The sequence below is a fragment of the Mesoplodon bidens genome (genome assembly GCF_964165515.1).
Source record: "Mesoplodon bidens genome assembly, chromosome: 9".
Lineage (NCBI taxonomy): Eukaryota > Metazoa > Chordata > Mammalia > Artiodactyla > Ziphiidae > Mesoplodon > Mesoplodon bidens.
In genome coordinates, this window is record NC_138166.1 from 32,100,010 (window position 1) to 32,116,332 (window position 16,323).

A 16,323-nucleotide genomic window follows, 5' to 3' on the forward strand; every position below is an offset into this window, starting at 1 on the left:
ATGTTGCTCCAAAAAAAACACCTAATAGGTAAAAACCTGTGACGAAGTGGAGGAAAGGAGGTTTGGAGGGCCGCCTCAACTACAAGGCAAAGGCCTAAGAGTTGAATTGGAATCCTCTGTGCCTGAGGGCAGGGATAAATCACGCAGTCAGGGAGGCGGCAGGGAAGCAGCCAGAGTCCCTCTCGGTGGCTTGAGGTGCCTCCAGCCAAGTGTGAGGAGTGTGGAGCGTCTGATGTGGGAGATGGCAGTGATTCTAGCCTCCACACTCCAGATTGATTATGATGTCTGGGTGCCGAGAATTTCCAGAATTATCAGCACACCTATATTCAAATGTTAGTAAAAAGTAATACATTTCTTCTACGCAGCAAACGTTTATCATCTGCTCTGTACAAATCCGTGGGTCGGGAGGCATGGCTAGAGTTGGAGGGGAGGGGTTGTGTAGGAGAGCTTAAAAATAAGTATGTCATTATGGCTCTAATTTTCAAAGAGACTGAAGTCCTAGTAGGAAATTCAAGTCAGTTCTTGCTTAGATTGTTTGTAATGAACGTCTCCTTTTCATTGTTTTCTTACTCTGGTTCAATGCATTTTCAAACAATCTAAATCTTAATAGCATATTGGAGCAGATAAAGCATCAGATCTGGGTACTTAACTGTCTCCTCCCCTGACTGCCTGTGTACTTCTGGGCCAGCTATTTAGCATCTCTCAGCCTCAGTTTTCTCATCTGTAAAATGAGGATCATCATAATAGCACTTGGAATCTGATTAAGGAGAAGGCCTACCATATATCTGCCCTGTACCATCACTGGGATAACAGACGTATTATCTCATTTAACTCAGATTTCTATATGAAATGAATAACTGTTAAAATGTAAATGGATTCTGCTTTGGCCACGGCTTGGTCATGTCTGCTGGAAATGTGTTCATGCTCCTTGCTGGGTCTGAGTATCACCGATGAGGACTCTGTCAGTGAACATAAACGCATTGCTGAAGGCGCACCAAGGCAGCCCAGCAACCGTAGCTTTCGGTTGGTAATTAGTGATCATTGTGAAACCAAGTCTTGCATGGGGTGTGGCCGGATGTGGGCAGCAGGATTTTATCCATGGACACAGTTTTCCTGTCTCCTTAATAAGTGTGTTGGCAAAATTATGTGTGGGAAAAATTAAGAGTGTCCAAAAAAATGACCAAATGAGTTCAAAAGAAGTAAATTGCTAAATTCCAGGAAGTGGTATTCACCTTTTATTAAGAGAAACTAAGTTTCTCACTAGCCCTACTGAGTAGGTATTTAACAAATGTTGGCATAAAGAAGTATTAAAGGGGCTTCCCTGGTGGCACAGTGGTTGAGAATCCGCCTGCCGGTGCAGGGGACACGGGTTCGAGCCCTGGTCCGGGAGGATCCCACATGCTGTGAAGCAACTAAGCCCGTGCACCACAACTACTGAACCTGTGCTCTAGAGCCCGCAAGCCACAACTCCTGAGCCTGTGGGCTGCAACTACTGAAGCCTACGTGCCTAGAGCCCGTGCTCCGCAACAAGAGAAGCCAACTCAATGAGAAGCCCGTGCACCGCAACGAAGAGTAGCCCCCGCTTGCCGCAATTACAGAAAGCCTGCATGCGGCAATGAAGACCCAACGCAGCCCCCCCCCCAAAAAAAAAGTATTATTAACCTGCCCACAGTGGCCACATACTTCAGTCTAGCCTTGCCACTACCTCTACCAGAGGGGTATGGAAAAGATTAAATGGGATAATCCACATTAAGAGCCTGTGTCCTGAATATAGGTAGAGCTCAAGAGCTGTGCATGTGTAGCGTAATGATGGTGATGTTGCCTTTGCTCACATCGCCTCACTTGCTGCTAAATGACTTCCGAGTTCCTCAGCCTAACATCTAAGGCCACCTAATTCTTCCAGCTTTGCTCTCTGCTCTTTCCCAACACTGTCGTGTTCCCTGGTCCCATCCTGTGCTTTTCTCCACCTTACGTCTGTTTATGCCGATTCTCTAACATAGACTGCCTTTCCTCACCACCTCGTTCATGTGTCAGAATCTACCTTTTCCTTGAAGTCTCTTCCATAATCTTACCCTCTCCCTCAAACTGGGTGTGACATTTTATTCTGTTTGTATCTGCTTGTTTCTGAATTGGTCACCTTTGTTCATTTAAGTAGACCAATACTCAGCAGCACAGTTTCTAGAAGTTATTCTCTCCCCTTGAGGAATTCGTGATGTAGATTAGTAAAGACAGATATTTGCATAGCTAGTTATAAAATACTGAGATGAAAAAGCATAAGTGTATAGAAAAAGAGCTTTGTTAGGCCAGGAAGGAAGGACTCCCCATTTTGTCGAGGGCCAGGGGTACAGGTCGTGAGGACGCGGAAGGCTTCTCACTAGAGCGATGGGGTTTGAGCTGGAGAGCCCAGTGGACAAGAATTTCACCTGTTGAAGGTGGCAACAAGGGCATTCCAGGCTAGAAACAAAGGAATGTGGGGCGTGCCCTGGGAGAGTGTGAGACCCAAATGTCCAGCCTTCAAACCAGGTTGAGGCTTCAGCCTGAATGATGGCCAGTGTTTAATAGAGTAGGGATCCCAGGTGTCAAAGCTCTCAAACCTGCACAAACTTGGGTGAAGCCCTACTGCATCAGAGATACTGGGATCAGGCTGTGGAGTCTGATTTGCTGTTGAGCTCCCTGTGTGACTGTCGTGTTCTCCAAGTGGTGAGAGGCAGGAGTCTAAAGGGATTGGGGGGGGGGGCGCGTGGCAGGATCAGACTGGCGATTTGGAAGTAGAACATCTGGGTGGAGAATGTATTGAGGGAGAGGCTGGCTGATAAGCTGTGGCGGTAGCCCCAGTGAGAGGTGGCGGGGTCATGAGCTATGACAGTGGCAGGGAGGGAGAGGGATAGAAACGTTTCAGAGGTACAAGTGACAGGATCTAGTGAGAGATGGATGTGAGGGAAGAGGGGAAGGAAGAATATGAAGACGCCTGGTGGCGATCTGAACTAAAGAACAGGCCCTGGAGGAGGAAGAGGCTTGTGGGATATAGTGAGGGTGATGCATGTGTGACTTCAGACCTTTGTGTCCTCACATCCTGCTAAATAGATGACTCTTTCTTGAGGGCAGAGGTGGTACCACTACACCTATCATAGCAGCTTGTACGGAGCAGACACGTGATGGTCTGTGAAATGAGCATCCTCAGTGTGTAACCAGAGATGCGGGCCTGGAATTCAGAGAGGAGGGCAGAGATGTAGACAGAGCTTTGGGAATAACCCGCATAACAGGGAAAGTTGAAACCATAGAAACAGATAAGATCACTGAGGAAAGAGGCAAAGAGAGGAAAGAGAGCCTGCAGAAAACTTGCATTTTCAGAGTTTCAACATGATAAGTACCCAGAAAAGAATTTTAAAACAACAGTCTCAAGTTCAGCTGACAGGCTGAACGGACTGGGACAAAGATATAGTGGTTATTGGTCAGCTTTCAAAGTGAAGTCAAATGGCAGTGGATGGGCCAGATTATAATAGGGAAGTGTGGTGGGATTGTAAATTGGTGCAGCCACTGTGGAAAACAGTATGGAGGATCCTCAAAAAATTAAAAATAGAACTACCATGTGATCTAGCAATTCCACTTCTGGGAATATATCCAGAGGAAATGAAAACACTAACTTGAAAAGATATCTATACCCCCATTTCATAGCAGCATTATTTACAATATCCAAGACATGGACACAGCCTAAGTGTCCATCAGTGGATGAATGGATATAGAAAAAACCAAACTCATGGAAAAAGACATCAGACTTATAGTTACCAGAGGCAGAGGGTTGGGGGAGGGGGAAACGGAGGAAGGTGGTCAAAAGACACAAACTTCCAATTCGAAGATAACTTAGTACTAGGGATGTAACGTACAACATGATGACTGTAGCTGACACTGCTGTATGTTACATAGGAAAGTTGTTAAGAGAGAAAATCCTAAGAGTTCTCATCAGAAGGAGAATTTTTTTTCCTTTTTCTTTTGTTTCTTTTCTTTTTACTGTATCTATAAGAGAAGATGGATGTTAGCTGAAATGATTATAGTAATCACTTCACAACATAGGTAAATCAGACCATCATGCTGTACACGTTAAACTTATACAGTGGTGTACGTCAATTATTTTTCAATAAAACTGGAAGAAAAACAGACAAAACTTTAAACAATAAAAAAAATAGTAAAAATACTGTATGGAATGACTCAGTGGTGACTACTGACCACTATTGTTCAAATTTTCCTGCAAAAACATATATAGTGATGAGTTGAGGCTTGCAACTGCTTTTTCTCTTACTTTTTATTTATTATTTATTATTTTTTTATTTTTTCTTACTTTTTAAAGATTAGAAAAGATTGAGTGTTTGGAAGCATTTGTGAGTGTATGTTGGTAACTAAACATGAATGTACTCTGTCAGTGTACCTTGGTGGCAGCTCATTTCCATGCCCTCTCACAGGGAATACACCCCTTGTTGAATGTGGATGGAGTCTTTTTGAGAGGCCTCCTAAAATAAACAAAATGACCCTTCTCCAGGAATGGCACCAGAAGATAGCTGGTTACTTGGATATTGAGGAACTAGATTCTGCCTCTTGTGGCCTGAAAATACCTCTGTGTTTTCTTAACATTTTTATGTTCACAACCCACAGGACACACAAAAGAGCTTGACCTGGCACGTCGCTAATTCACATTTGTGAAAAATACTAGTTGCAATGCCTTTGACTTTTAATTTTTTTTTCCTATTCTTTCTACTGTATTCTGTTCTATTTCATTAAAAAAGAAATGAAAAGAAATCCTGGTCAGGATCCCCATGAATGGATTTGCAGATATGTAGTTTGACCAGCCTGTTCTGCTCCATCCTTGACCGAGGGCGACTTGAACTGCCACAGATACATACGTTGTATGTGGGAGGACCAGGACAGGTTCCTTCACTTCATCTATAAGATGAGGATGATTTTACTTGCCCAACTATGCAGGTTGTGTGAACGTCAGATAAGACCCTTCATGAAACAGCTTTCCCTCTGTAAAAAATACCACATAGGTGAAAGAGGACATTATTGCCAAAACTTTAATTCTTGGCAAGTTACTCAATGAATAATTTGTCTCAACTCTATTTGCTGATTTCTCACATTGGAACTTGAAGTGCTAAATTTCTGTCTGCAGTAAGATTTTTGGTTGGTTTGTAAATTTAACAAAAAAGTTTGGTTGATTCTTAAAGAATGCTGGCAACTCTAGTCACATAATGCATTACAGTCACTGTGTTTAATGACCTGCTGGTTTGGCTTCGACCTTTACACAATTGATCAGAAATTAAGGAAGCATCATTCTGAAAGAGTATCAGTCCCCTGTGCGCTTAAATAATAGTTTTGACAGAGTTATTAGGAGCGTTTTCTTAGCAACCATCCTAGTAAGTGGTGGGGAGAGAGAACCTGTTGTCCCCGAGGCAGCAAGAGAGTGACATTCAGGCGAGCCCTGGCATCCTCGGAGGCTGTCACCAGTAACTCCTCTTGAATTGCTCTTGGCTAACTTACAAATAGACACAGTTAAACTAAGTACTTTTATGTGAATTAGTGCTAATTAATCCACATATATTCTTAGTTCTCTCGAGGGCTCTCGTGTACCATTCAAAGCTTACGCTTCAGAGCTTGTGCTGTAACTTTTGTGGTGGTAAGTTATTTTCAAAGGTCTTTTCTGGCTTTTGGACTCTGTGTGTTGAGAGATAAGGGGATGGTTTGTGTTGGCAGAGTGCAGCTTCGAGCTGCCCTCGGTCCCAGAAGCAGTCATTCCTGTATCTGTGTTCCACTGGAGGGAACTGTCCCAGAATCAATATTTGCATAGGCAAGTTTCCCCCAACATATTCTTATTCTGATCAGATAAACGAACTCAGTTCACGAATCCAAGTAACTGCTTCCTCCTTGTTCTGCCACGAGCCGCACTATGAGAAGGCAGGAAGAGAAGCTGCCCCTGACATATTCCTAGACATTAATCTCACATTAAACGGTCAATAAGGCATTCCCTTTTAGGTGACTAACTGTGTGGTCCATGAGACTTCATGGGGGTGATTATAAAATCCTCTGAAGGCCACGATAAATAAGGTGTTTTCCCCAAGTGGTGTATGTGAAACCCTGGCTAAAATGCATTCTTGGAATCATATTTTTTCAGTATTTCCAATAAAATTATGTTACGTGTTATAAGAGACCACACTCTTTTCTTCATTATCAAGGTGCTGAGGTTAAGAGTCTACTAGAGCTTTGAGTGTCTCTTCATTACCCACATTGCAATCAGTTGCTGAGTGACCTTTGCCACGTGCCTTTAACTTACTTGTGTTTCTAATTCTTGCTCTGTTAACCAACATGCAACTCTGGGCAACACATTTTGAGGTCTTCAAATATGTGATAAGAAATGGAGCACTGTTGTTGAGGATAAGCTAGAAATACAGGACTGAATTTTTATTTTATCCCAAGTATGTTTTTCTGCTAATCTCTTCTTCCTTTGGTTCTATTTATATGTACTAAGAATTATGCCTAAATCTCAAAAAATAGTATGAACTCTCAATCATGAAATTGCTATTCACTGTCCTGCATATTGTATGATGCAGTATAATAAGGTGAGAAAAAGAAGTGCATAGACACCAGAACGTTGTTGTTTTAGAAACAAAAACATGAATGTAATAGGCAAAAATACTTCAAAATTTAATTTTCTTTATTTTCATCAAAACTGAAACTTCAAATAAAGCATAAATTAAGTGCCAAGGTACGGTGGATACTTCATGTGGGCCAAGTTGTCTCCTGTAGGTATATTACTGAATTGCCCTCCAAAAACATAATTCCCCATTACAGGATGAGGAAAGGCTTCTTAAATTAGTTGTTAGTTTGCTTATTTCTATAGCCCATTGCATTTTTAAGTGGAATTTCAGATGTTATTTTGTATTTTATTTTCCCCTTTTCATTTGTGCCTCTAGTTTTTCAAAGAAAACAGGAGTGTTTTTCTTTATTCTTAAAGTTCCTCCTAACTGGGCAACAGTAGTGTCAATGGAACATTTTGTTGAAAATAGAAGAAAAGCTTCTCCCCGATTCCACTCTTCCTGTTGCCTTTAAATGCTTAGCTGGTAGGAGTTATCCTAGTTATCCGTGGAGTTTAACAGAAGACTTTCCCTCCCCTCTTTTTTCGTAAATGGTTATGAAACACGTACCTCATATACGTAGGTGTAGTCAAGTTGTGCCATTTTGGTCACTTGGGGAGAAATTGTTCATCTCTGTTAATCTTTACAGAGCTCATGCTGCGTGCACAGCATTTTAGGTGGGTGCCATCATAAGCGCCATGCAGTGGGCATAAAAGGCATATAAAAGCAAAAGGTATGTGAAATAATATTTTTAAAAATACAGAGCAAAGAGCATAGTACTTAAGAGTACACAAAACAGTGCAAACTGAATTCAGAAGTACAGTGGGCGACCTCACTGTCAGTGAGGTTGCTATGTCTGAGGCCTGCTTTTTTTTTTTTGCGGTACGCAGGCCTCTCACTGTTGTGGCCTCTCCCGTTGCGGAGCACAGGCTCCAGGATGTGCAGGCTCAGCGGCCGTGGCTCACGGGCCCAGCCGCTCCGCGGCATGTGGGATCTTCCCGGACCGGGGCACGAACCCGTGTGCCCTGCATCGGCAGGCGGACTCTCAACCACTGCGCCACCAGGGAAGCCCTGAGGCCTGCTTTTGATGGAGAAGGCAGGAAGAATAAGTGGTACAGTGGGTATGAGCAGTGCCTTATTCTACTTACGAAACACCCTGGATTACTTTTTCTTACTCATCTCCCTCCCCCACCTGCACCGTCCCCGGCCTCTCATATTCAGTTCATTGCCAAATGAACTCAAAAACGCAGTTCAAATCCCCCATGTTTCTTCAGCACATTGCCGCTTCCCTGGTCCGTGCCCTGGTTATCTCTAGGCCAGATGTTAAGCCACGGTCACCTAACTGGACTCCTTGCTTCCTTCTTGCTCCTCGTAAGTCTGGTCTCCACAAAGCAGGCAAAAAGTACTTTGAAAATAGACGCATCATGCAGTTCCCGATTTTAAAATTCTTTGGTGCGCCCCCACGTGTTCTTAGACTAACATCTGAATTGACCCTGGTCCATGCTCTCTCCAGGCTTGTCTTGCGTCACTCTTACCTGTCTCGGGCAGCTCCGTCTCAACCTCGGGTCTCAGCCCACATATCACTTCTTCAGAGAAGCACTGTGCATGGCCTGCTCTCTGCAATGACCTCCCCCAGTTGGTTTTCTGTCATTTCACCATTTATCATGATCTTTAATCCCATTTTATTTTTAAAGATTATTATTGTAATAATTATGATTGTTACCAGTTGGAACAGTAGTTGTTAGCTATCCCCCCAGCTAGTATGTGTACTTCATGAGGTCAGGAGCTTACCTATCTTGTTCACTGGAATAACCCCAGTGCCAGGCACCTAGTAGGTACTAAGTACATATTTGTTAAAATGGAAGAGCAGGCTATACAAGGAGAAAAATAATGAAATCATAGAGTTTGGATCAGAGCTGGTACAATACATTCTGATGTTAAATGTCAGGGTGAAGTTGGAGATGAGGAAGAAGCTGGAGAATTCAAGGAAGACCTTCTGTGATGAACAGTGTTCAGACTTGATGAGATAAGTGATACAGAGGCCAAAGCAGGGCACTTATTGTTATATTTTTTGAGACTGATTGTTTAGCAGTTGTGCTCAAGCCCGATTTTATTAGGGAGAGGTTGGAATCAGGGGCTTTGTGGTAGGAGGTTATTGCACCGGTGCAGAAAGGGTGACAAGGACTTGGATAGGGAGATGCTGGGGAAGTATGGGAGAAGAGGTGGATTCAAGACTCCATAGTTTGGAATTTTGTAGTAACAATGCTCTGTACAATCCAAATATAAAATATTGTGCTTCCTCTAGCAATCGATCACTCCTGGGTATATACCCAGAGAAAACTCTAACTCGAAAAGGTACATGCACCCCAATGTTCATAGCAGCACTGTTTACAATAGCCAGGACATGGAAGCAACCTAAGTGTCCATCCACAGGTGAATGGATAAAGAAGATGTGGCACATATATACAATGGAATACTACTCAGTAATAAAGAAGAATGAAATAATGTCATTTACAGCAACATGGGTGGACCTAGAGGTTATCACACTAAGTGAAGTAAGTCAGATAGAGAAAGACAAATATCATATGATATCACTTATATGTGGAGTCTAAAAAAATGATACAAATGAACTTATTTACAAAACAGAAAGAGACTCACAGACATAGAAAACAAATTTATGGTTATCAAAGGGAAAAGGGGGGGTGCTGGATAAATTAGGAGTTTGGGATTAGCTGATACACACTACTATATATAAACTGGATAAATAACAAGGCCCTACTGTATAGTACAGGGAGCTATATTCAGTGTCTTGTAATAACCTATAATGGAAAATAATCTGAAAAATAATATATATATGTATAACTGAATCACTTTGCTGTACACTTGAAACTAACACAACATTGTAAATCAACTATACTTCAGTTTGAAAAAAATCATGCTTCCTTCATTATATAACAGTAAACTGTTAGCCAAAAAAATCACATAAAAAAAAATATGGGGCTTCCCTGGTGGCGCAGTGGTTGAGAGTCCGCCTGCCGATGCAGGGGACACGGGTTCGTGCCCCGGTCCGGGAAGATCCCACATGCCGCGGAGCGGCTGGGCCCGTGAGCCATGGCCGCTGAGCCTGTGCATCCGGAGCCTGTGCTCCGCAACGGGAGAGGCCACAACAGTGAGAGGCCCGTGTACCGCAAAAAAAAAAAAAAAAAAAAAAAAAATGATGTTCTCACGTGAACTGGATAGAAGCCTTCACCTGTACCCCAGCTCCCCCTTGGGTGAAGTACAAAACTGACATGATGATGTCTTGATGGGTTGAGGTGACGAGGAAGATTGAGATCGGATTGCTCCAATGCCAGTGATTTAACAAATGAGATAATGTACATGAAAAGTGCCCAGTGCTATTAGTTAGACTTTTCATCCAAATAATTAAAAAAGCAGTACTGATATTTACGTTTTGGGACTCTACCTAACATTATTTTTTCCTGCCAGATTGCCATCTGAAAAGAAAATGACGTGAAACAATTTTCTTATGATGCTACATTTGTTTAATATTGTTCTTTTTCTTTTTTTTATTTAAGCAGTTGAACAAGATGAAGAAAACAGTGACAAACACGTAACTGTGACAGAGGCTGAAGGTGTTGCAGATCCTCAGGTGTGACAAGTTCTGTGACAGCCCCTCCTTACACCCTTCTTCTGTGGTGAGAGTGGTGAGATAGCACAAGTGTTTGCAGATGATACAGGTCTCACCTTTTGTGTTCTGTACAATAGTCATATTATGGGAATGAAGCACTTATTTTTGATAAGAGATATTTCACAAGAAAAACCTAAATTGCTCTTCATGTTTATAGTTTGATTCATGGGGGAGGGACAGATCCGGAGACATCCTTCACTTCCCAGACAGCAAGCAAAGTAAGTGAAGAACCAGGAGATACCGCCGTAGGGTAGACTGTCCCCTGGAGATGGCAGAGGAGAATCAGCCGGCTGACAGCATGACAGCCGGGGCAGGGCCAGACAGATCAGTGCGATGCCTCACCTGGCAAAGTTTCTGTGCCCACCCCCAGCATTTACCTTGTGGTATGGACATGCTTTTAGTAGCAGCTGACCTCCAAATACTATGGCAGCATAAAAACTTTGGGCACCCTACTGCTATCAACTATTAACTTTATGTAAGTGTAGAGCATTTAGAGATTCTTTGTGGGGACAGCGGGGCGAGAAGCAGAACAGGTGGCATGAGGACATCCTTTTGCAAGCCCTCAACAATTCAACTCCACTCCGCAGAGTTCCACCCCCTTGACACCCAGCTGTAGCCTTGTTTGACATGGCTAAATACCTAGCTACCATAAGCCAGTTTGTTAACCCTTTTGAGTTTTCAGTGACTCATCTCTGAACCTACCTGATAGGGGAGTTGTGAGGATTAAAAAGAGAAGTATGTTGAATAAATAAGCCATTGCATTTTATTATACATAAGAACGAGAAGAGTGGGTCCAGGGGAGTGTACTACTGAGAAATCGATCATGGTGTGTATAGAGTCATGGGTTGATTGATCTACCCAGGGAGAAGAATCGGAGCTACTCTACACTCAGGGGGAAAGGAGTGGAAAAACTCTGGAAACAGGCAAGCCCGTTTGAGCCCTTACTCCATGCAGGGCGTTGCTCGGTTCTACTAGCTAGACCTACAGAGGAAATGGTCTCTCAGGATTGTGGTGATGGTATGCTGGTATCACACGGGTCCAAACTCATCAAAATGGATACATTAAATGTGTGTGACTTTTTGTATATTAAGTATACCTCAGTAGGCCTGGAGAAAAAAAGATTCTTAGTTTGGTTGACGCCGCACACTTCACCTTTAAAGTTGTAAGTCTGTGGATTCTGGTCAGAATAATCACATTAGCTTTCTCAGCCAGGGTTGCAGAGGTTGTCGTGTTCTAGTAAGTTCATATAAGGACTTGTCTGGAATTGTTTTGCTGTGGTAATATTCAGAATGCTGCAATCCACAGGCTCATACTGAAATTATACTTCAGGCTTCCAAGCAAACCTGGGCAAGTATAGCTTTCTCAAAGGTTTCTTAAGGCATTAAGTTATTAGTAGGACAGTTTATTATTTAGTTTCTAAATTTAAACTGCTATTTTTAATTTATTTTGGACTTATTCTGTGGACAAAAGTCTGTTTTAATGCAATTTTATTCCCCTTTGTATCTCAAATGGATGCATAGACCTTGCTCTACGAGGTTTTGTGGTTTTTCTTCAGCAGCGGTGACATCTCTATGCATCTACAGAATGTACAGAGGAATGGAATCATGAAACCAATTGAAACCAGTGAATTGATAATTAGATCAGGAACAGATTCTCTTTAGGTTTGGAGAGTCATGAGTTAATTCACTGGGATGCATAATTATGTAGTCTTCAGAGTATATTTTAAACAAGTTAAGTGCTCACTGGTTTCTCATTCCTTCCCTGTACGTGATGAATTATGTCACTGTGGGGAAAATGTCCCCTGGCTGTTGAAAACTTTGGGTGTATAAAGGGTTAAGCCAGTCACTAACTCCAGAGAGACTGGGCCTTGCTGTACACAGGTTTACCACCTACCGGAAAACTCTAGGTCTCTCCTCATATGTGGATTCCTTTCTTTCCTTTCTCTCTAAAAATATCTTTTCTGCCTAGGAAGCTCCCTATTTCCATGCAGTGATGTGTAGGAAGAGTGAAGGGAGCATGTAGCCTGGGGTTTACATCCCAGCCCTTCTTCTTCATAGCTGGTGCCTGGAGGCAAGTTCTTTATTGTCTCTAAACCAGTTCGTTCCTGTAGGGTGGCATCCGTGTCTTTGTCACCCACGTGTCCCCAGCATGCTGGGCAGTGACTAGCATGCTTGTCTTTCATCTTTGTAAAGTAGAGATGTTATAAAGTTGTCATGAGGTTGAAATGAAGCCACATAGAAATGCGTGCCACCCTGGCACATAAAAGAGTCTCCGCGAATGTCAGGCAGCATCCGTGAGGTTAAGAGTGTTGTCTCCCGGGCCAGGCTGCACTGCCACAGCAACCCTGGGCAAGTTACACTGCTCTGGCGCCGCATGTTCCTTGTCTGTAAGAGTGTTGAGAGTTAACACTTAGACAGTACTTCAAACGCACTCTTCTAAGCTCCTTGCTTTTATTAACATACTTAAACCTCACAACAAGCCCTACGAGGCAGATAATATACTTACCACCACTTCACAGATGAGCTGCTAAGTGGTGGGGATGGGAATCCAGCCAAGGTAGTCTGGCTCCTACATCCTTGCTTTTCACCCCTGTGCTAAGCTGCCTTTCTAACATCTGTAAAATGGAGACAATTGTTTTGAAGATCAAAGGAATATATGTGAAGCAGTTAGAACAGTGCCTGGCACACAGTAAGTACAGCCTCCTGGAGTTATTCTCATTGTCATGATCAGTATCACATTGCTTTTTGGTCTGAATATTTAAGGTATCTAACAGGACTGGGCTGCAGTGTTGCTCTGTCTGCCATTATGGTATCTGCACTTACAGAAAACATTCTAGACCCTTCACTCGTTATAGCCCTTTATTTAGGACTAAAGGATTAAAGAATCTTTATCAGTTGGATAGAAATTTTGCAGGTTCTAGTGAGATATTCAATGAGTAATTTATAACATGCTGAACTTTGGAAATTCTTGCTTTTATTCGGGTGGCCATAGACCACTGGATTCAGTCATTCGTTTGTCTCCTATTCCTCCATTGGAATCAATCATTTTAATATTAAGTGATAATAACTGTCAGTTATACAAATCGATTGCCACATAGTTCATGATTGTTTTATCAGCAAAATGTGATTTTTCAAAAAAAAATAGACAGAAGAAAGCTCTTATTTAAGGTTGTGATAGCTATCATAGAAAACAGGTGACCCTTTTAAATCCTTTGTGTTAGAATTTATTAAATTTACTTATTTTCTCTTTTTTTTAACTTCTTTATTATTTGCCAACTTTGCTGCTCTGCTTAGCAAAATGATCAGTAATGTATGCAGATCTGAGCTGTAATTTCTCTCAGGTCAAAACAAGATAAAATATTGGTGACCTCCCTATTCTAGTCGGAAAATTCAAGGAATTAAATATATGTAATGAATGAACCCCTTACTTCATCGATTATGTAAATATGTAATGTATTTTTGTACATTTTTTGGTACAAAAATGTACAATTTTGTACAATCTCATCAGAAGAGATAATTATAAAAGTGTAATAGATTAAGAACATATTTAAGGGAAATAACAGTAATAAATTCCACACAGCTATGGTTTCTGCCTCCTTCCCCGCCCCCAGCCCACTTTGGCAGGACACAGTATCACGCGGTGTTTGTAGGGGATGGGTCTGTGTGACCAGTGTGGTGTATCAACACAGGTAATTCCACAAGGGAGGGGGACCGGAGCAGTGAACGCCCCCTGAACTTGCACTGCCTCATCTGTACAGTGAGGGACCGGGAATCACTGAATGCTTCCTAAGGCGCTATGATGCCCCGGCATGGTGTCTGAGGCCTGTCCTAGTGATGCCCTGGACATTAGTAAACCTGCCTTTACCATCACACTTTCTATCGCCTGTACTTTTCACTGTATGTCCTTTTCTTGATCCTTTCCGCAGTTATCAAAGGGTGTATTTTTCTGTTCCAACCAGTAGGAAATTTGTCATACTTTTCTTTCTCTGGAGAAATCTGAGAAAATGAATAATAAAATGAAATTTTAAAAATTATTCATTTATTATGAATTGTCTTCTGAATTTTCCTGGAAAGAATTCTACTTTCTGTGTTGGAAATAGGTAATATAGTACACCATCCCAGGCCATCAGTGTTTTATTCTGTCATTTGGACTTTGTGTTCAAAGTAACAAAAAAAAAATTTATGAATTTCTATTCAAGATTTAAGTTTGCAGAAATGAATCTATTATGTAACAATCAATACGAGTTTACCCGAATACCCTGAATTTGTATTGAAAAGCATTCTGTTATTACAAAAGTGCTTTCATGAAAGGTGGATTCTTTCATCCTGGTTTTCCCTCCTTTGATAGCAATTTTTGCATGGTGTTTTAGAAAAGGTGATTTTTAAGGTTATGATAATGCAGAAAATGCTTCCATACGTAGAACTTGTGCTCTTTCACCTTATGGCATAAGGGCTGTTCATTTAGTTTGCAGTTTTTCCTAAGGGAATTCTGTCCAAGTTTCATTTCACCACAGAAAGAATGGACCAAACATTTCTATGACTCCATTTATAAAGGAAACAGACTTTTCATTTACATTCATAACATTTCTCCTCTCAAATACTGAAAATGATATAAATAGCTTTAATTATGCATTACAGAGATTTTTTTTTTCAAAGCAGACCTTGAAATAAGGCTCTTAAATAACTCTTCTGATGGTTACACATTAATCTTTTATTTTTTTCTGGCCTAACAGTGTTAGGTAAACTGTTTATAATTAATTTCACATAGATAAATTAAATAGTCCAGGAATGTGAAAGTCTAGATCAAGGGCTGTTAGTTATCTTGCTTCTCCTGCCATAACAAAGCTCTCAAAATATATTAATAAATTCATGGCTTTTTTGAATTAAATCACTAAATTACAGAACTGTGAAAGGAACCCCCCCAGAGAACATCTGGTTTACTGTGGTATTTCCAAAGAAGACTGTCTTATAAAACTATCCAGGATGTACGGGCATCTCTCTGGGATTAAAGTTCTCTAGGGAATGAAGAAGCTTACATAACCCTCCTTGAAAGCCTTTTTTGATAGTTATATGTAAGGAGTGCTGTAGAATTGATTATCTTGTGAAAATGCATCTAGAAATTATGCAGAAACCAGAAAATCAAGATAGCAATATTCCTTTTTAAATTATAAGATGATTTAATTATAAATAAGAAATAAATGAGTCAATCTGAAACCCATTTTTTAAAGTAATAGCATTTTGTGTTTAAAATACATAATTTGTAAACCCAAGTTATCTGGTTCTAATAAAAATGTATTTCCTCAAGAAAGAAAAGTCTCTATTTAGGATCCTAAGCAAAAAACTCATGTTCACACAGAAACCAAAAAAAATAGTCGAGGTCTCTTAAATTTCCTGTACTCAGTCCTACCGTTTTTTTTGCTGATGCTATTATCAGTTGTTTTTTTAAAAATACATGTGGCACCCACAGACAGAAGGAAAGACTCTCTCTCCAAATTGGAGTCTATGGAAGCTTAGCCCAGTTGCTTTGGAGCCTGTGCTGGTGAGAAAAGGTAACAGGCTCATTCTCACTCGCCAAATTAGTTAGCTCACGGTGCTTTCCTCCTGTGTGCCACCCCTGCCTGGCCCCATCTCACAAGTGCCCTCTATTACACAGGGCTGCCACAATGGGGAGCAGAGAGAGATGGGGACCAATCCATCACACTACTGAATAAGCAGCCACGGAGCAGGTCCAGAGCTTGCAGCGTCATTAACACCCTCTCTCCTCTAGCAGGACAATATATTAAACGCCGTGAGGATGACAGGGCTGGAGAGAGAAGAAATCCTAGTTGGTCAACATAAATGAATTTTCTAGATAACAGAAACATATTCCATTAAGTGTCAAAACATTTAAAGAATGTTAGTAATTTTTGTGTAGAAATTTCCCTGAATAATTTCCTTGCCTTCGTAGTTTAAAGGAGCATCCTTAACACTGCTGATCCTCTTTTACTCTCTAGTATTGATTAAAAGAACATCTTCA

General features: G+C 41.4%; 1 protein-coding gene across 4 annotated transcripts in view; it reads left to right on the top strand.

Moving 5' to 3' along the window:
* Positions 1–16,323, top strand: part of RAPGEF5 (Rap guanine nucleotide exchange factor 5) — a gene marked incomplete at its 5' end in the record, with an annotated part of 219,135 nt that overhangs the window by 97,720 nt on the left and 105,092 nt on the right. For 3 of the 4 annotated variants that reach the window (XM_081243594.1, XM_081243597.1, XM_081243595.1), the window contains one exon: positions 10,196–10,269. In XM_081243594.1, the coding sequence (XP_081099720.1) occupies positions 10,196–10,269 (74 nt within the window). The remainder of the gene's footprint in view (positions 1–10,195; positions 10,270–16,323) is intronic. The other variant, XM_081243596.1, reaches the window with a different exon arrangement.